Below are 22,060 nucleotides of genomic sequence, written 5' to 3' on the forward strand. Positions count from 1 at the left end.
AATTATTGCTCTTGCTCTACCGATTGCGGTGATACCTCACATGTGTGGTTTGAACACTGTTTTCATATGTGGGCACTGTTCACGTATGCGCTCGCTTCTGCACACAAGCTCGGCGGGACAGGGTGCGTTTAAAAAAAAAAAATTTTTTTTCTTATTTATTTTACCTTTTATTTCTTATTTTTACACTTTCCTTTTAAAAAAAATTTGTCACTTTTATTCCTATTACAAGGAAACATCCCTTGTAATAGAAAAAAAGCATGACAGGACCTCTTAAATATGAGATCTGTGGTCAAAAAGTCTTCAGATCTCATATTTACACTAAAATGCAACAAAAAAATAAAAATAAATGTAATTTAAAAAAACAAACAAAAAATGTAGCTCTAAGAGCTATGGGTGAAAATTACGTTTTGATGTCAATTCCGCCCTGCAATGGTATGGAAGTGGGTGGCCATCTTCCACGCACTCGTCTCCATACCAAGCCAGGAAGAGGACCCGATCGCCTCCAACTGACGGCTTCGGTAAGCAGCGGAGGACACCAGAGAGTGGCAGGAGGGGGGGGCTCTCTCCTGCCACCAACAAAAGTGATCTCATGGCGAATCCCCTGCAGAGACCACTTTTATCGGAAACTGGACCGCTCACTGAAGAAGAGGATACTGGGGTTATGGTATATGATATAATGATATGATATAAGTGCCGACGTATATCGGCGTGAGCTGGTCCGGAAGTGGTTAAGCACCCAAAACATGTATGTGCTGTCCGTAACCATTATTAATTGCTATTTTAAAAATAATATTTTTGTAATTTTTCCTCATAGATAAGGCTCAGTGCTTGGTAAATCCGGCTGACAGAACAGACTGCGGATATCCAGGAATTAGTTCTGAAGAATGCCAATCTAGAGGATGCTGCTTCAACCCATCTATTCCCGGGGTCAAGTGGTGCTTCTTCCCCAACAACTACAGTAAGGGTTGCTTTTCTGCTTATACTCTAAAACAGAAGGGCAAGTATTAAAAATAGATAATAACTGGGGGATCAGTTGATGGAGAAAATATAATTCAGCTCTGAGGTAGGGTTGCAACCTGTCCAGGATTCACCCGGACAGTCCGGGTTTGGAACCATGTGTCAGGGTTTCAGTCCACCTGAAACCCAGACACATTATTCAGACAGGAATGTGGCTCGGAATAGGGCCTGACAGGAGGGAGAGGGGGCACCATGTGTGCCGCATTACTATTCTCTTTCGACTCGAACGCATGGTCAACTCAAACACAGGCCGTTCGCCTGTTCAGCGAATTCAGTACTTTGTGGACCGTTCACACCAAATTCGTGTGGCACGAACGGCCCACAATGCACTACGCCATCGCAGTGCACTGCTGGCTCATGATTGGCCAAGCATACACTGTGACCACGCATGCTTGCCCAATCACATCGCCGGCAGCGAGGAGAGACATAATTGGCCACTTACAGCTCAGGGGGTTTAGTACACGCCCCACACTATATAAGGCCGCCAGCGCGGCGGCCTTGTATAGTGTGTTCCGGCATGCAGGGAAAGAGCAAGATAGGCAAGGACAGTGTATTATTTTCTCAGGCATCTGCAGGAGTTAAAGTGGGTGTTGTGTGCCTCCAGCACAGTATACACCTGTATCTACCCTTTATTGCTGGTGTTCTCTAATACAGGCATCTGCAGGAGTTTGTGGGTGTTGTGTGCCTCCAGCACAGTATACACCTGTAGCTACCCTTTTTTGCTGGTGTTCTCTAATACAGGCATCTGCAGGAGTTAGTGGGTGTTGTGTGCCTCCAGCACAGTATACACCTGTATCTACCCTTTATTGCTGGTGTTCTCTAATACAGGCATCTGCAGGAGTCAAAGTGGGTGTTGTGTGCCTCCAGCACAGTATACACCTGAAGATACCCCTTATTGCTGGTGTTGTCTGTTGCATATCTTGCATATTAGCCTTTAAAATTAGCACTTTTGATTTCGAACGTTCGAGTCCCATAGACTTTAATAGGGTTCTAAAGTTCGTACAAATTTTTGGTCCGTTCGAAGGTTCTGGTGCGAACCGAACCGGGGGGTGTTCGGCTCATCCCTAGTTGTCACATAAACTTTTAGCTCTAATGCCACAATGCACTTACAGCATCCCACTCCTCCCAAAAGACTATGTCTTCAGCTTCACTTCTTCAGCCAGTGACATTGTCTGTTCCTACCTGTCTTGACACATGACTTTATAGCATTTTGAAAAGTAACACTTACCGCGTTTCCCCGCAAATAAGACCTACCCTGAAAATAAGCCCTGCTGTGATTTTCGGACAGGGCTGCAATTTAAGCCCTACCCCGAAAATAAGCCCTATTTGGAAGGGTTGTGAAGTCCTAAAATGCACTGTATTACAGTGTTGTGTGGTCTGTGTATGTTGCTGTGGTCTGTTTGCGGCGAATACCTTTGATGCGGCGCTGCTCGGCACTCAGCTGATCTTTTCTCCTCTTCTCCTGGCTGTCGACGGGGGGATCCCGGCCCCCCTCCCTGCAGTGTTCAGAGCGGGGAAGACAGCTTGGGGCTGGCCATGGAAAAGCCGAGTGTCAGCGGGGGATCTCGTCCCCCCCTCCCTCTGCAGGCGCTCAGCTGATCTCTCCTCATCTCGCGGCTGTCGGCAGGGGATCTTGGCCCCCCTCCCTGCAGTGTTCAGTGCGGGAAAGACAACTTGAGGCTGGCCATGGAAGCGTCGGGATCTCAGCCCCCCTCCCTCTGCAGGCACTCAGATGATCTTCACTGCTTTGCTCTCCAACAACTCGGGGCAGGCCATGGAAGCACCAATATAAGAAGGTATTTGCACAAACTATACCACAGTAACCCACAACTTTTACACCACACAATCCTGTAATAGAGAGGTTTCCAGGATTTCAAAACCCTTTTACAATGTTCATACTTGGGATTCCTGCATGGCAAGCCCTACCCCAAAAATAAGCCCTAGCGTGTTTTTGGTTGCCAAAATGAATATAAGACCGGGGCTTATTTTCGGGGAAACGCGGTAGTACAGTATGTACATAACTCCACCAACTTGACTCACGCCTTGACAATTTACCATTCTATCATGTTCCACCATTAGCTGCACAGGGAAGTCAAAGTGGTTCACTCAGCAAGGCCTTACACCTTGTGACTCCAGGCTCAGTCCCTAGGCAGGCCTTGTACTGCTCAAATATGGAGACCCAGCCACAAAGTGGGGAACATGAAGTATCACCTGTTCTGTCACTACCAAGACCTCTGTCATCTGCCACCATCACCGCACCCACTGTTAGATGACAGTGGCTGATACGTCTTCTGTCCCTTCAGCACAATAACTTACTAATAACGTCAAGGTTAATACAGGTTACATTTGTTACCAGCCAGACATCTGTCTTTACAGAGTTAAATGTGAATGAACTTTTCTTCTTAACCCGGAGGGTGAAATATAGCTTCACTCCCCGCTTACAGTTCTTTGTGCTACTTAATAACAGCACATTATTATATTTCATGATTCTCTCTTCTCTTTGGCGGCAACATCCCCCCACCGACACACCTACCCCATCCTACGAGTGGCGGGCAGCAGTTGGGTTGTGGGCGGGCAGCGGGCTCCTACAGGTGGGTTGCCGGCTCCTTTGTCCTCTCCTCTTCTGCATCATGGCGCGGCTCCTCCCTCCTCCTTCTAGGGCGTCCAATAGGATCGTCTGTCCTTTCAATCAATCGGATAACAGGTCTCAAGACCTGCTTCCTGATTGGCTGGGAGGAGGATCAGTGTGGCAATAGCAAATATTAATTCGCTATTGTCACACAATCCTTTTTTCGAAGTCTATCGGAGCCTCTGGCTCTAATTATGCGCTTCAAAAAAAACACACCCCCACCATTGGAATCCGGTGCCCTGTAAGTGTGTTTAAAAACACACTTATTTATTAAGTCACACATTTGGTGGAAATATTTTTTAATTGTTCCTCTTAAGCACACAAACCTTTTATGTGCTATCTGTAAACATTATTAATTTCTATTTCAAAAATAATATTTTAAATTTTAACTCATAGATAAGGCTCAGTGCTTGGTAAATCCGGAGGACAGAACAGACTGCGGATATCCAGGAATTAGTTCAGAAGAATGTCATTCTAGAGGATGCTGCTTCAACTCATCTATTCCCGGGGTCAAATGGTGCTTCTACGCCCAGGGCTACAGTAAGGGTTTTTCCTATGCTATCATTTCCATTTTTATTATTATTTTTTTTTTTTTTATCAAAAATGTTTTTATTACAACATAAACAAGAAAAACATTACACTTTTTCCAAGATAATCCAGCAATAAGACACCAATCCTCATAGAAGCCGTTCACATACGGTTGAGGATTACAACCAGTATTCACAGTTTTAAGAAAACACTCAAAGTAAATTCAATCTGCCGTTGCCCCCAGGTAACTCCCGCTCGCACCGCCACCCACCAAGTCTACCACTGGACCGTGAGTCAACTCGCCCCTAACTGTATTTGTTTAAACTTTCGGGACATCTAGATGGTTTAAAGCAGCAGTCTATCCATCACCAAGTCTATAAGTGAAATACCAGGGGTATCTAGCCAGGGCAACCATAGTTAATCAAATTTTTGTGGGCGCCCCCTTTGTTGGTATATATATTTTTCTAGTGTGTCTCCCATCTGCGCTAGCCACTCCTTCTTCGCCTTCCAGTGATTGGCGAAGAAAGGGGCCAGACCTGTTCACACCCACTTGGAAGTGTTTCATCTATACGTTTAACTGTTTGCCTGGACTTCAGCTTTCAACAATTACTGTGGTGCACTTATTTTTTTTGGCTCTCCCCTGACCTTAACAATCCTACAATACTTGCCAAAGTTCAATAGCTATGGACTCCATTGCTTACATTTAACGGTGAAAGGCTCCCATTCTTGGTTGAGTCTACACATTACAGCCTCACCTCTAGGGGATTTTCTACCTCCATCTCCAAGCTAGGAGACTGTCCCATAAAAGTCTAATGCCCTGGACATTCCGACGACAAAATCTGTGGGATTTTTTCCAACGGCTTTTGGCCCAAACTTGTCTTGCATACACACAGTCCCACAAAGTTGTTGGAAAATCTGATTGCTCAGAATGAGGTGACGTACAACACGTACGACGGGACTATAAAGAGGGCAGTAGCCAATAGCTTTCGTCTCGTAATTTATTCTGAGCATGCGTGACACTTTGTTCGTCAGACTTGTATACACACGATCGGAATTTAAAGTATCGGATTTTGTTGTTGGAAAATTTTAGATACAGATCTCAAACTTTGTGTGCCGGAAATTCTGACGGAAAAAGTCAGATGGAGCCCACACATGATCGGATTTTCTGACAACATAGACCGATCGTACATTTTCCGTCGGAAAGTCTGACCGTGTGTATGGGCATAAGGGTCCATAATGCGCTGGCAGGGCCAGAAGAGGGAGCCTTTCATTGCTGAATGTAAACAAACACCGGGGTCTACGCTCATTAGATATTATCTCAGTGAGGGTTAGATTGTTTAGGTCAGGAAAGAAGTGCACTATGTATGAAGGTGCACTTACTTTTTGAGTTATGTGTGGTTAGAAACATTAGTTCTTCATAAGCACCTGACAACTTTTACAGTACGTGCAGCCTGTAAACATTATTAATTGCTATTTCAAAAATAATATTTTTAATCATTCCTAATAGATAAGGCCCAGTGCTCGGTGAGTCCGGCTGAAAGAACAGACTGCGGATATCCAGGAATTAGTTCTGAAAAATGCCATTCCAAAGGATGCTGCTTTGACCCTTCTATTCCCGGGGTCAAATGGTGCTTCTACCCCAATGACTACAGTAAGGGTTATTTTTGTACTTACAATCTAAAAACAAAGGACACGTGATACAAAGGTATAATAACTGGGGGGGGGGGGGGGGTAAATTTGTCAATTCAGCTCTGAGACAGGATAGGCTTCAGTTAAAGGAGAAGTCCAGCCAGGGCTTGTTTAGCTGGACTTCTCCTATGGGGTCACAGGAGTGCAATCCGTTTTGCACTCCTGTGACCCGTTTTCAGCAGAGAGACGTCACACAGATCAGTCTAGGCACCGTGTCATCCCAACTCTGGGAGTCTGGATCCACCAGGTGCCTGGACTGATGGCTGTCTAACTGAGCCACTAAGATGGCCAATCCTCGCCCTTCCACAGCTCAGCACTCCAGTAAGGGTGGAGGAGCAGAGCTGGAGAGCTGCTGATTGACAGTCACCAGCTCTCTGCTCAGGGAGCCGAGAGAACCGAGCCATTGGCTGTGTTCGATGGCTCGGTTCTCAGTGCAGAGACGCCGGGGGACAGACGCAGCATCGAACCAATGCTGCATCCACCTAGGTAAGTATAATGGGGAAAAAAACCCAAACCCATACTTCTCCTTTAAGAAGTGAGTTTTCAGAGATCGCCTTGTTGTGGATTAATTAAAACTTCTCCTATAAGCAAATAATTTGATGCGCTAATAATCACAATCATAGCACTCTTGTATAATGCTGGGAAAGCGCGCTTGTTTATCTCCAAGTAACACAGACAGATGCTGGTATCACGTTGAGCTTAGCAAAATCCTCCCTAGAAAGATCAGTTGCTTTTATTTATACTGTAAACATGAATAACAAGGGACACTTGTATTCTTTCAAAAGAACCAATCACACACATATATATATTCAAATAGAATTCCAATAGTGACGTGTGATGATGGTCATGTGCAGAGCCATGCGGCCAGCTTCCTTTGAGACACTGTGTATCACAATTTGAACACTACTTACATGGCTCTGAACATGATTGGGTGCACACTCCCACTGCTACCAATGACGCAAGCCATACTCGATCATGACTCAGAGGGCCATGATTTTTGTATGGTTATGCTATTGTTCCCATGTGCGCAGATCCGTTTGCTAGGTGCGTTAATGCAATCACCATGAGGTGGCCAGTCTCTTGGTGAGAAATAAACGATCATCACTAAAAGAGAAAACAGATATGCCATGTCCATGGGAAGGTTTCTGCAGCCAATGGTCTTCCACCAACGTCTGTATGTGCGAATACACTCGCATAAGCGTATCACAGAAAAACTGACACTGGGGGACGTCTGACAACATACATTAATAAAAATTTCCACAACAGCCTAACTAGTGGAGTAGTATATAGCCAGAGAGATTGGGTAGGGACTTCCAGAGGAAGGGAGAGGCCTTGCATTTGTCATGAGCATAGGAGTAGGTGATAAAGGAGCTAGGGAGCAGCAGGAAAAGGCTCCCTAGTCATGCCTGCACATTACAATCCCACCTCCATGGGGCTAATTCTACTTTTGTGTCCCAGCAAGGAGATTTTCCCAAAGTCCAAGGGTCTGTAATGTGCAGGTGCAGCCAGGAGAGGGAGCATTTCACAACGGAATGTAAACAAACTCTGAAGTCAACGTATGAGCAGCTCAGGCCAGCTGTAGCCCCCTGAACCTCACCCCCTAGGAGCCACTCTGCAGTATTAAGATAGCTGGAGGGACATGCGCCCTGTTGGAGGAACATGCAGATAGTGAAACAGATTACATAGTACACCATCCACCAGTTCCCTATTATGTTATGCCCTATTTATTAGGAAGTGACACACATACAGGGGGAACCATGTCACAACACATATTGTCCCTCTACATGCACCAACCAAGACTTAAAGGTGCACTTACAAAGATGCCACTTAGCAGGAAAAACATTATACCAATTAGGCACCTGCCTCCATGCACTCTCATGAATCTCATCTGAGTGAGGGTGGGATCATTTAGGTCAGAGCAAAAAGAAAAAGCGCACATTGCCTAAAAGAGAACTTATTCTTTAAGTTACACATTTGGAAGATTTCCCCATAGTTCCTCATAAGTGGCAAAAAACGCCAGGGCAGGTCAAAGGAGCAAAAAGTGCACTCTGTCTGTGTGGTAAGAAAAATTAGTTCTTTATAAGCACCTAAAAACTTTGTGCAGCCTGTAAACATTATTAATTTCTATTTCAAAAATAATATCTTACGTGGGGGGCGTGACCGGATGGTGATGGCGGCGGTGTGTGAGGAGTGAGTGTGAGAGAGATGTGTGCTCTCACTGCACGCTGACGGGAGCTGGTATCAGCTGCGCCTGTGACATCCCCGTTTGATCTCCCTAATGGAGAAGGCTCTGGCTCGGTGTGCTGGGGAGACCTGTGGTGCCCAGCAGTGGTTGCTGACGGTCGGGAGAGGCAGAGTGTGGCGGAGCGGTGGGATCTTTTGAGCACCGGCGGTGTGTGGAGGAGGGTGAACGGAGGGGAGATCTCTCAGCTCAGCCCCTGGAGGTGAAATCCCGTGAGATCCGCTCGAGAGAGGAGCCACATCACTGAGACTGGGGAGGAGGCACAGCCACTTCCAGGTAAAAGCCAGCTAAACCCAGCGAAGAAATTTAAAGGCATAGATATATTATATATTGTTATGCAGTGACTGTGGAGAGACGTTTTATTTCAAGCCAGATCCCCCCCATCATTGCCCCGGTTGAGTTGATTTAAAGGAGAAATAAGAGGGGAGTTGTTGTGAACGCTGTATTATCCTTGGGGAAAGTGTTGCAGTAAGAAAGAAATATACAAATACATATACTGGAAAAAATAGCTCCTGCTGCTGCTTTCCCTTTAAGAAATTAGTTCAAATCAAATCCACTCATGTTTAAAGTTCTGGACCGACTGCGGAGTAGCTGAAGCCGACCTCTCCTCCCCTTTTTTTTTTTTTTTTTTTTTTTTTTTTTTTTTTTTTTTTTTGCCTTGGCCTAGGGAAATTACCCCCCTTCAAAAAACGTTATTGTTTTTTTTTTTTTTTTTTTCTTCCCGGGGACACTTACGGATCTGAACGATGTCTGCAAGGAGGAGGGGGGAGGAGCATGCCAGGCAGGAAAATGTGGGGGCGCAATCTTTGAGATCCGCCAAAGAAAAAGATAAAGAAAAAGACCCCCAGTTCACTGCAACAACAGCTGGGATAGCTGCTGCGGCCAAGTTGGAAAAATATGCCCATGCTCATACTCCCGATAATACGCCAACCAAGGGGGGACAGGGGAGTCTAGTAAAACCTCCAACGGACAGAAAGAGTCAAGGGCAACTGTCACAAACAGGCGTAAAACAAATAAATAACAAAAACGCGGGTGCAATTGGAAGATCAGAGTCAGATCCCATGCTGGTACACCCAATAAATGGTGAAGAAGAGCCGACGCTGAAGGAGGTCCTTGGGGCTGTTAACGTTTGCAAACAATCATTATTGGAGCTATGCGATCAAACAAGAAGTATTAAAGAAGAGCTGGCCTTTATACGGCAGGAACTTCAGTTAACGGTTGACAGATTAACAGCAGCAGAAGGTAGAATTTCTCAGATTGAAGATGAGGTGTATCCATTAAATCAAGAGGTCAAAGATTTAAAAATACAGATGGGCAAATATGAAGGGAAACTGGATGAATTGGAAAACAGACTCCGCAGGGACAATATAAGACTGGTAGGCCTCCCCGAGAAGTGTGAAGGCTCTGACACAGCTGAGTTTCTGGAAAAATGGCTTGTTGAAGTGTTTGGCAGAGAGTCTTTCTCCCAACAATTTGCTATTGAAAGGGCACATAGAGTTCCGCCTAGAATTATGCATCGGGGGGGTCAGCCTAGATCTGTACTAATCAAATTTTTGAACTTCCGGGATAAGGTTGTTTTGCTTCGGAGGGCCAGGGAGATGGGGAGTGTCAGCTACAAGGGCGCTAAAATCTCGTTTTACTCTGACTTTTCCCCTGATTTGCAGAAGCGCAGAGCGGAGTTTATAGAAGTCAAGCGTAGACTCCAGAAATTGGACATTACATATGCTCTGCTCTATCCGTCAAGGTTACGGGTAGTAGCATTGGGAGAGACTTTATTTTTTGATACGCCTGCAAGGGTAGAAGCATGGATGCAGGAGAAGGGAGATCAGTTATTGAAGAAATGATGTGTTTTTCTTTTTTATATATGCATGTGTATGACCCCCTTTTCACTTCATTTATCCTTTCTTTTTCTTTTGTTTTTTTTTGTTTTTTTTCTCCTTTCCCCTCCCTCTTTTATCGGGAGAGGGGAAGATTAGCGAAGGGGGGATGTAATGGGTGCACTGTAAATGAAGTAAGGGTAGATGACACACTAAAGTCAGGGTGCAGAGAATGGCACACAATATAGTAAGAATTTATGCTTGAGGAAGGGGAGGGTCAAAAGGGGGGGTTGTTGAGTATTGGGGGGGAGTGGGAGGTGGGTGGGGATGGAAGCATGAGAGAAGGAGTGGGGAGGGGGGAGCATGAGGGTATGTGTGGGAGTGTAGTGGTCACGGTAAAAACCCCTAGGGGTAACCTAGATAGGTATGGAGAGGGTAGGGGGGAGGGAACAGGGAAGATGGAAGCATACAAAATCCAGGAAAAGGAAATAGGTAATATTAGCACAGTCATAGATGTTAATTTAAAAGTAATGAGTAAATACGGGGTAATGGTGTGTGTAGATAGAAGGTTTGGATCTCACGCTCACAAGAGGAGACTGAGAAGGGTTGACACTAGGGAGTATAAAAGATGGTATAGCTTTATTAAAGTACTCACTAAGTGGGATTGCACTTTTCTTTTTACATCCCCCCATTGCATTCGCCTCTTCGGCATGAACTATAGAGGGAGAAGCAGGGATTATTTCTGCTCAACGTCAGGGAATTCAAGCAATTTAAATGTTAATTTTGAGCCTTCAGGTGTTACTCTTTTCTCGCTCTTCTTTTTTCTTTTTCCACACTTCCTAGAGTTATGCAGTCCAGAGTTTTGAATATTGGCTCTTGGAATGTCCGAGGGCTGGGAGCCTCTGTAAAAAGAGCAGTAGTGTTCGACACCTTGGAAAAGTGTGGAGTAGGATTGATCTGCCTACAGGAGACACACCTAAGTAAAGAAACTATATTAAAAACTCAGAGTAGGAAATTTCAAGTCCAGTACCATTCAGTCCACACCTCTTACTCGAGGGGAGTGGCCGTGTTGGTAAGGAGAGAGGTGGCGTTCTCCTGTCGGCAGATCAATATAGATAAAGAAGGGCGGTTTATCTTTTTACACTGTGTAATTGAAAATCAGGAGTATGTTTTTGCAAATGTTTACATTCCTCCCCCATTTAAAATGGAAGTTTTATATTATTTGATGGAATTTATAGCGGACAAATCGGGGATTCCTGTTATAGTAATGGGAGACTTTAATGAGGTTATAAATAAAAGCCAGGATAGGTTTCCACCAGGAATATATATGCAAACGGAGGCTGAGACTCGGCTGTCTCGATTTTTGCTGGAGGGGGGCCTGTCTGATATATGGAGAAAGCGTAACCCGGACCAGTTACAATATTCATGTTTCTCAAGCTCATACTCCTCACTCTCAAGGATAGATTTAGTCCTTGGGAATGAGGAGGCAAGCCGTGTAGTAAAGGAAATAGTTTATCAACCTAGAGGGGTGTCAGATCACTCGCTAGTGACAGTTTCGGTAAATCTAGGAGGGATAAAGCCCCCAAGAGTATGGAATATGAATCCAGTGTGGTTTGAGTTAATTGGGGACCCCGAGAGGGTGCTGTTTAGTGTGGCAGAGTTTGTGGAGTTTAACAGCGGGTCTGCAGAGATTGGAGTAATATGGGATGCATTGAAGGCCTATCTTAGGGGTATTCTTATCCAACAGGTAGCGAATGTTAAGAAAACATCTAATGAATGGGAGGATAGGGTTGAAAGGGATCTAGTAATAGCAGAGAGAGCCTATATAGAAAACCCCACCCCAGAGAAAAAAAAAACATGGTTAGAGAAACAACGGGAACACAAGGCAGTGGTTATTAGGAAAATAGAGAATAAAAAACTGTTCCAGAAACAAGTGGAATATGGGGAAGGGGAAAAAGTAGGAAAGATGTTGGCACAGATTGTAAGAAGTAACTCCTCGCCATCCACTGTCCCAGTAATAAGGACTGAGAAAGGAGAAATATCAGCACAGAGCTCAGTGATTACTGATACCTTTAGGGTATTCTATGCCAAACTGTATTCTTCACGGGGGACAGAGGTTGGCGAGGATATGGATAGGTTCTTTTCGAATATCAAAATGCCTTCCCTAACAAAGGAGGAGAATGAGATAATGGAAGCCCCATTAACAATTGAGGAAATCCAGTGCGCAGTAGCAGCAATGGCCAATAAGAAATCCTCAGGGCCAGATGGTCTTCCTTTGGAAACCTATAAATATTACAGTAAAATATTGCTTCCAGAGCTCCTGAAAGTATTTAACTGGGCAAAAAAAGAGGGGAGATTGCCAACTTCAATGACTGAGGCAACAATAATAGTCTTACACAAGGAGGGGAAGGACCCATTGGAAACACAGTCCTATCGACCCATTTCCCTTCTCTGTGCGGATGCTAAAATATTAGCCAAAGTATTAGCCATTAGATTGAATAAAATTATTTCCAGGCTGATACATCCCGACCAAACAGGTTTCATCCCGGGCAGAACTACAAGCACAAATATAAGAAGACTATATCTTAATATGCAGGTACCTATAGAGAATGATGGCAATAAGGCAATAATGGCTTTAGATGTAATCAAAGCCTTCGATAGTTTAGAATGGCCCTATATCTGGCGGGTACTGAGGGAATTTGGGTTTGGCCCTAATCTTATTGCATGGGTAAAAACTCTGTATAACGGCCCTAGTGCTAGAATTAGGGTCAATAATGAATATTCAGATAGGATTTTTCTAGAGAGGGGGACAAGACAGGGGTGCCCTTTGTCACCCCTGATCTTCGCCCTAGCAATAGAACCATTAGCTATTGCAATTAGATCCAGTAGGAATATGGTCGGTTTTCAAAGGAGGACGAGGGAAGAGAGGATAGCGCTATATGCGGACGATATTCTCCTCTTTCTGGGGGACACAGAGCAGTCCCTCAGACAAGGGATGAAACTTATTTCAGATTTCGGGAGGTTCTCTGGCCTGGAGATAAACTGGGAAAAATCAGTTCTTATGCCATTGGATAAAAGTAGGGCCCAAAGCCCAGGGACAGGCGCGCAGCTGGAAGTTGTGGAGCGCATGAAATACCTGGGGATACACATACAAAAAGATCCTAATAAATATATAAATGATAATTTGGTTCCAATAATAGCTAAATTCAAGAAGAAAATCGAAATCTGGAAAAGACTCCCATTATCGAATGCAGGGAGATGTAACTTGATTAAAATGGTATGGATGCCTCAGTTGTTGTATGTGTTACATAACTCACCGATTTGGGTAGACATAATGTGGTTTAGGAAAATAGAGGTACTATTCCGAGAACTTATATGGAAAGGGGGAGTATCCAGGATAGCTCTACAAACCTTGCAATTACCTACAAGAAAAGGTGGAATGGCAGTTCCACATCCAAGGAGCTATTTTTTAGCTGCGCAATTACAACACCTGGACATGAGCGAGGAGATGGGTGGAGGAATTAATAAGGCCTTAATATTAACGGAGACACCCCATAAGAATATGGTAGAAGCTCTGGAGGCAAATTCATTTCCCAAAAAAAAAATACCCACAATAAAACTAGTAGTAAAGGTGTGGAAGGCAGTTAAGGCGATTAAAGGCCTGGGAGGCTTAACTCAGTACACCCCATTGTGGGACAACCGAAACCTGCAGGAAATGGAAGAAATAGGGGTATATAAAGATTGGGAAGTTAAAGGGATAGATAGGTTGGCCCAGTTATATACAGGGAAAATATTAAAAACATTTAGTGCTTTAAGATCAGAGTTTGATATACCCAAACAATCATTTTATAAATACCTTCAAATCAGACACGCCCTAGGGAAACAATTTAATAGGCAAGGTCCTGTGTGGAATAGCTCCCCTATTTTTACCAGATTAAAGGCCCCAGTGAGGACAAAAGGATTTATAGCGGATGTATATCCAGTCATATGTGAAGGAAGTATAGGAAGCCCAGAAGGGTTTAAATGCAGAAGGAAATGGGAGGAGGAGTTGGGAACATTCACGGATGAACAGTGGAGGAAAATATTGGAGGATGGTTACTCAATCTCAGTTTCGCCCGCCCAGAAGATGTCACACTTAATGCTGCTGCATAGGGCCTATTATACACCAAAAAGACTGTTCAGTTTTGGACGTAGAGCAGATGATAGGTGCCCTAGATGTCAAGAGTCTGGAGACCTAGCTCACATGTTCTGGCGATGCCCAAAATTGTTTCGTTACTGGTCAGAGATTGTTATCACCTTGAATGAAACATTTGGAGTAACGATCAGAGGGGATCCAAGGATATGTGTGCTGGGCCTGGGTGAAGCAATAGGGAGATCGCGACATACCAATAAAGCAATACTGAGATGTTTGTTTCAGGCGAGAAGATTGTTAGCTCAAAGGTGGCAAGCAAAAAATGCTCCTTCAGTAGTGGACTGGCAGACAGCAACTATGGAGACAATATGGAAAGAGAGGGTGATATATTTGAGAAGAGGAAATTTTAAAGAATTTAAAAAGATGTGGAAACCCTGGCTGGATAGAATGAGATACCCAGAATGAGGTATGGGAGAGGTGAAAGCTGGGTAGAGAGAGAGGAAGTAGGAGGGGAAGGAGGATTATATGAGCAAGGAGCGAAAAGAGGGGTTAGATAGAAGAAATATTGACACATCATGGATAGGAATGTTTTCTAAAGGTTTTTCTATTACTCACTAAAGTATTACTGTATTTGTAAAGGTGAAATAAGTGCTACACATGCTATAGAGAATGCTTTTTTTGCTTTTATTATGTAAAAGTATGTTGAAAATGAATAAAGATTATGAAATTAAAAAAAAAAAAATAATATCTTAAATTATTCTTCATAGGTAAGGCTCAGTGCTCAGTGAGTCCGGCTGACAGAACAGACTGCGGATATCCAGGAATTAGTTCCAAAGAATGCCATTCCAGAAGATGCTGCTTCAACTCTTCCATTTCCGGGGTCAAATGGTGCTTCTACCCCAATGGCTACAGTAAGGGTCTTTTCTATGCTATCATTTACATTAATATTATTTATTTGCAGGGTTTATTTAGCACCAACTGTTTCCGCAGCACTTTACAAAATAACACAGTTACATTACAATACAGGACAGGAGGATTAGGTGGGATCTGGTTGTGAGATCTTACAACTTAAAAGGGAGAACAAGTGATACAAAAGGGTAATAACTGTGGGGGAATGAGTGATGGAGAAAGTATAATTACATTTTGAGGCAGGATGGGCTTCCCTGAAAAGGCAAATTTTCGCCTAAAGATGGACATAATAGGAGAACCAGAGACCGAATTAGGAAGTTCAATCAGTATAGGAGAGGCTCTGAAGAAGTCCTGGAGACTAGCATGGGGAGGGGGCAATAAGGAATCTAGAGAGCAGGAGGCCTTGGGAGGGGTGAAGAGGACCATTAAGCTGACCATATACAGTTAGATTTTGTATTTGATCTCTTGTATGGATGGACAACATTCCTACTGCAGCAATTGTACTCTGACAATCAGCACCAGCCATAATACCCAAAACTGCTGACAATTTTCTATTGGTTATTTAAGTTCGTCTGTTGAAGAGTGGCAAGCAGGAGGGTGGTGAATGGGCCAACCCCAACAGGGTCAACCGGGAGAGTGAGTTGCTGGTCATTAACTTCACTCCAACATGATGGGATCGAGGCTGTTGCTTGCCACTTTCCAACATTTTTCTAACTTTTCCCATGATCCACACACTTGTCTCTCATAAACAAGATGTAAAACATCTGCCAAAAGCCCTAATCTCTTTCTTTGCCTTGGAAGTCAGGCTTAACTGTTCAGTATCCTGAAACCCACATACACTTTATTAATAACAAAAAAAAGTAATTTTATAATTATTATATTTGCTATAAGGAAAGTCTGGGGCCCTTTCTAGCATTGAGGCCCTTTTGCCCCCCTTATAAATCTGACACTGACAATACCCCCTAATAGTGATGGTCAGTGGAAAGACTCCCTTTTCTGTCACTGCTCAAGGAACCCTTAGCACCCTCTGAGGAACCCTAAAGTTCCAAGAAAACCTAGCTGAGAATGGTTGGTTTAGATCAAAATTATTCAAACTGGTCTTCAGGTCTTAACAAGAAGACATGTTTTGAGGTTGTCTTTTCATAAAAGCAGCTTCAGCAATGTATGACTGAACTTATAATCTAGATGGCCTTTTGAGGACATTGAAAATATATGTATTATAGGTAAACCTGTGCACTAGAATTTTGGAACTAAGCTTGTCTACCTATAGAACCATATAGTGTCACTTCTTAACTGCTCCAATGATCTAATGTATGTAGATTGATTCTTTAAATTAAAATGTTTAGGCCACATTCCCAGCTTGTAGGTGGGGTGCAGTGTGGTGCAGAGACAATAATTCACACAGCCAGGTGCAATGGAACTTGTATTGAAAGAATTCAACAACAGTTCTCAAGTAAATTTGATACTAAAGGCCAGAGAATTCTTTACAAGCACCACCTCCCCTAAATATATTCAAAAAGTACCAAGAAACAAAAATTAGATTTTTTTGCACCTCAAAGCTCCCAATCAAATTAATATTACATAATTTTAATTATAATTTCATAATTTTATTTAAACAAGCATGGTTATAAAAGACAATAATATTTAAAACTAAAGCACGAAAGAATCATGCGGTCACAACGCCAAAGTTGGTTGCCAAAACATGTTTCACCACAACCATGCCTTCTTCTGGAGCTTTTGTAGGACCTTAATACAATGTCACTGAAATAAATAAATTACAAATTTTAATAAATCCAAATAAAATAAGAGAAAAGGAGAGTAGGAAAGAAAGAAGACATTGGTAAACACAAAGACCCCAAAGGATCTATCACATTTACAAATGACAAAATATAATGATATACAGATTGTTTGATGGGCGTGCTCTCACCCCAAAAGTGATCAAGGTTCTAAATGGTCCTCAGAGCCCACCAAGAGGTCCAATGAGGTGTCAGTGGGCCATATAAAAGGGGACAATAGCCTTACATTCACACCTGAAAGGCATATGGTAGAGTAAACTTGGTACACCACTCTTATTATCCATTAAGCCAATCATTCTGACCATACTATAGTTCAACTTTAACCTACCCTGTTGTGATAGAAAGTCAAGGAATTCACAGGTTGGTAATTATATCACTCCCAAAACCTATACTTCATATACTTATGGTAAACTTCAGAGGGACTGTGCTATCTAAAAAACATGATTCAACACAGACTTTTCTTATAAAACTAAGATTTTTCTAGATAGGTATAACATTGATTTTGGCACGTTCCTCTTATACAAACACTTCCTTCATTGTAGATAACCATATTCCTTTCCTTACTATCAATATGATACCATTAATCCAGGGAAGATCAAAGATTGATTAATCTATCCCAAGGGAGTATCCCCTATAAAGGAATGATATTATTATTATTCAGGATTTATATAGCGCCAACAGTTTGCGCAGCGCTTTACAATATGAGGGCAGACAGTACACACTTACAATACAAATCAATACAGGAGGGATAAGAGGGCCCTGCTCGTTAGAGCTTACAATCTAGAAGGGAGGGTCAAGTTGAAACAAAAGGTAATAACTGTGGGGAATGAGCTGATGGAGAAAATGAAAACACAGTTAGGTGTGGGTGGGGTAATAGATTAATGTCAAAGAGCATAGCACGGTTCAAGAATAAGCTGGAATCAGGTTGCCATACCCCTACACAGAAACAACTTACTTTTCTCCTTGGATAAAAAATCCTGCAGGTACCATACAGGGCGATCGGCCACTACAGAATCAACTACACCCTGAGGGTCTTCAGTATTAACTTAATTTGCGTCTGACGTCACTGCTATGATACAAGCACTCATTGGCTGATCCCAAATCAACACCACTGTCTCCCATCAAGACAGAGACAAGGAAACACTCGCGGCGGCGTTCCACGCATGTGTGAATCTGCTGCGGCCATTTTAGAAACTCAGTTTTCCCTGACTCTATTAGTTACTCCCCTTCGTTCGTGGCTACGTTGTGTGCATGTGCGAACACTCCATGGCCATCTTGATACTCCTTTTGCTCTTACTTTGGTTCTAGCACATGATCCATCTCCCGGGACCACATTGCAACATAGCCTAGGGAATGAACCCACACAGCGGCGTTGTAAAGACTAGGGAAAGGAGGGGAAGGGCAGCCATAGTGAGAATACCCACCAAGACTTACTCTCTCCCCTAAACATCCCACAGAGGTCAAAACAGCCCTTTGATGGTAGCAGCATGGGAATTAATTTGTAAATACACTAGACAACCTGCACTCGAACCAGACTCCATTTTTAATGGGGCAAGACCGTTGTAAGGAAAAAATAAATAAAAAATTATATACCAAAATCAGTAGTCAGAGTAACACCATCAGAAGAACTGCACAAAAATAATATAGTAGATTTGAACATTAGAAATGCAGATTAACCATTGCCTAAAACCCCTTAATTCATAAGTGTAAAAGTAATGGGTGAAAAAGGAGATTGAAAACCAAAGCTCCTTAGGATGACAAAATCATACTACTGTCATGGTTAGATCTATAGAAAGAGCTTAAAACTTAACCCATCATTTAACCCTGGATGTTTAATAGAAATTTAATTGAAAATCCATTTTGTTTCTCACCAAGGCTGTATAAGCAATTTGTCTACATCACCCCCTCTCTCATAGGGGGATATATTCCAAGGCAAAAAAAAAATTCATCTTTGTAGCATCAAATTGGTGGTAAAGCCCCATGTGAAAACTGATAGGACTCTCAAACTTCTTTGCATTTACCAATCCAACGTGATCCCTAATTCTATGGAAAAATGGCCTCTTTGTCTTTCCAACGTAGAACATACCACATTGGCATTACATATAGTACATGATACCTAGCGATTGGTAATTAGCCAAGAAGTGAGGTCTATACATTCTGTCATTGGGCAACTACATTTCCTGTGCCTCCTAAATATTGGCAGAAGTTACATTTGCCACATTTGGCAGTACCACCAACTTTGGAAAATCCTTTCTTCCTAGAATGTACATGATAACTATGGACTAATTTATCTCTTAATGTTTCCAATCTCCTAAATATAATTTCTGGGTATTCCTTAATATGTTTGGCAACTTTTTCATCTGCCCTCAAACGGTGCTTATTATTTTTCGAACCTGACTTTGCTGCCCAGAATAGCGTGTAATCAATCTTACATTACTATCCTCTGTCTTCAATCTTGATCCGTGTATTAGGGAGTTGCTATCTTGTCTGTTGGCCCACTGATAGGCTCTCTTTAGTAGAGTCTTACTGTACCCTCTCTTTTTAAGATGTTGTTATAATGCTTTAGACTCCCTCACAAAATCTTCCTGTTTAGATCAATTACGTTTTAGGTGCAGATATTGACTATATGGTATACTTGATACCAAAGGTATCGGGTGGGAACTATTTGCATTAAGAATAGGGTTACCTGATGATGGTTTTCTTTAGAGGGTGGAACCCTAGCTCCCATTGTCGTTCTTTCAAATCTCGATATCCAAGAAATGTACAGTCTTTTGATGGAAGGTAGAAGTAAACTTAAGATTATAATCGTTAATTTTTAAGGCTTCCAAGAAGCACATCAAACCCTCCAAAGACCCCAACCAAATAAAGAAAACATAATCAATATTGAGGAATATACCTTCCACACAGGTATATTGCTCAAATGTTCCTGCAAATCCTCTCTTCAGAATAGGTCACAGCCCCCACCCCCCCAGGTACAGGCTGGCATATACCTGTCTGGAAGAGATTTATTGATGATGTTTTCTTTATTTGGTTGGGGTCTTTGGTGGGTTTGATGTGCTTCTTGGAAGTCTTAAAAATTAACGATTATAATGACCACATGATTCTTTCGTGCTCTAGTTTTAAATATTATTGTCTTTTTTAACAATGCTTGTTTAAATAAAATTATGAAATTTGTAATATTAATTGGATCTGATTGTTTTGCACCTCAAAACACCTAATTTTTGTTTCTTGGTACCTTTTGAGTTCACAACAAGCCTGGCAGGACAACCACTCAGTTGGGCTTACTCACAGTTCCGTAGCGTGACAGGAGTAGAGTTCAACTGGAATGACAGCGTCTATTTAGAGGGGACTGAATGCGGCCTGGCTGTCTGGTCCCAATCAAGAATCTGCCCAAAGAGATTAGGCCCTATGCTTACCATGCTCATCAAGAACCTTTTCCTAGCACTGCTACTGTCCCTTGCAGATGGAGTACCTGTCCCTATTCTGTCCACTCTCTAAAACCTGGGAGCCAGGACCCTAAATAGGTTTTGCCTTACCCAAGATGGCTGCTCTGGTCACATGGGGTCAGCAGCATCCAATGGGATAGCTTCCCCAGTGACCAAGCAAACCATAGAGGAACCTTGTTCCTCCTGGCTTCCTCCCCAACAACAGGGCCACTGTGATTGAGCGCCATCTGCTCTGGGGAAAATAGACTGCATCTGCCTACAAGCTGACCAGTGGGTTATGGTGTATTACCGTCTGGCCTGCCAACACACCACAACATACAAAATAGGACATGCACAAAAAAAAAAAAAAAAATTGATGTTTGCATTGCAAGTAATGTACCTGCATTGGGGTGTGATTGTATGGTGTGTTGAAGTGCCATTTAAAGTGAATGGCAACTGAAAGCAGTACACCATGTTTTAACATACAACAGCTAGAAAGCCACCCACTAAAAGCCATATCAAATAACCAATATTTACAACATAGTAATGTAGCCATATATGCACTGTACTTTTTATTTTATTTTTATTTTTTATTTTCACAGGGACAAAACAGGAGTGTGGTGGTTCTCCATACCAAAGAAGGAATTGTGGCTACCCAGGAATCAGTGCTTCCGAATGCGCCAGGAGAGACTGCTGTTTTGATTCCAGCATCCCTGGCGTGAATTGGTGCTTCTACTCTCAGGCATTGGGTACAGTATAGTGCTTATATAAAGGAGTGCAGGTTGTGAATGTGATGTACTTAGAGGGATCCCTGTTGTAGTTCCTCTAGACACCCCAAAATGAGTGGTGGGAAGTGTAATTTAGGCAGTGACTGGGATAGAAGTCCTTTAAGGTAGTAGTATCCTGCTTTAGTTTGCTTGGCAACCTTGCCCTGGCTATCATTAGTGTTCCTAGATGGTTATTTAAAAAGGATTGATGGGAAGCATGGGGCATGCTAGAGTTAGTGTGTGCAACCTTCAGCCTGTTTAGGGAGCGACCATTTTTTGTTATTTAAGGCCCATCCATGTGGAACAATGCCGTCAAGAGCCATTTTAACATGAGCTCCCCCCTCGAGGGGAAGCATATGGACTAGACAGATTGTATTTCTCCCAAGGACCATATTCTACCCACTGCTAGGACGTGAGTCTCATCACTCTCCTCATCTCTGTGCTTTAAGACCTGCTGTACTCTTGTTCACGTTGGGTGCCACCATAGTCTTGTATGGTTGATTATAACATTATTATTCTAAAGTTAAGTAAACTTCCTTCCTAAGGCGCCTAGTGTGGTATTCTGTATCAACGGGGGACTACTCTTGGGTATGGCCTAGTTGGGACTTGACTTCACAGCAAGAACAGGCTAAGTGTGGAAGTCCTGGATTCTGGTCAGGCCAAGCTGGTTTTCTCCCATGGTGTCTCAGAGAGTCAATGTGTGGAGGATTCCTCTTGGCAACCTTGGGAATACTGGTGGGCCCCTTGCAAGCAAATCACAGTGAGCTTTGTGTGTTGCTCAAGTGACAACAAAAAGTGGTAATGGACCCATCATCTGGTTCTGTTACACTAAACTGCTTGATGTGCAAAGCAAGGGTGTCCTAGCAGGCCACTAACACTTTACAAAGAAATAGTTAGCAGAGCAGGTTTGCCCACCATGTATGTTTGCTGCAGCTTGATTAGCTAATAATTGTGCTGCTGCTGTTGGCAGCTAATGCTGTAAACGAATGTTTTCCTATTGATTTGGTATTGCGTTTAGTTGTTTGCTGTTTCTCTGCCTATCTGTTGGAGGGCTTTCTCTAACACCATTCCTGACTGTTGCTGGCTGTTGACTTTGGCAACACAGAGAG

General features: G+C 43.0%; 1 protein-coding gene across 7 annotated transcripts in view; it reads left to right on the top strand.

Moving 5' to 3' along the window:
* The window catches only part of LOC143981749 (uncharacterized), a 70,642-nt gene that overhangs the window by 31,301 nt on the left and 17,281 nt on the right, over positions 1-22,060 (top strand). For 5 of the 7 annotated variants that reach the window (XM_077479817.1, XM_077479818.1, XM_077479823.1 and 2 more), the window contains 5 exons: positions 815-958; positions 4,043-4,186; positions 5,682-5,825; positions 14,822-14,965; positions 20,787-20,933. In XM_077479817.1, coding sequence (XP_077335943.1) covers positions 815-958; positions 4,043-4,186; positions 5,682-5,825; positions 14,822-14,965; positions 20,787-20,933 — 723 coding nt within the window. The remainder of the gene's footprint in view (positions 1-814; positions 959-4,042; positions 4,187-5,681; positions 5,826-14,821; positions 14,966-20,786; positions 20,934-22,060) is intronic. The other 2 variants (XM_077479819.1, XM_077479820.1) reach the window with 2 other exon arrangements.

The sequence above is a fragment of the Lithobates pipiens genome, unplaced genomic scaffold, assembly GCF_037356315.1.
Source record: "Lithobates pipiens isolate NorthernLeopardFrog02 unplaced genomic scaffold, aLitPip1_a1.2 Scaffold_16, whole genome shotgun sequence".
Classification (NCBI taxonomy): Eukaryota; Metazoa; Chordata; class Amphibia; order Anura; family Ranidae; genus Lithobates; species Lithobates pipiens.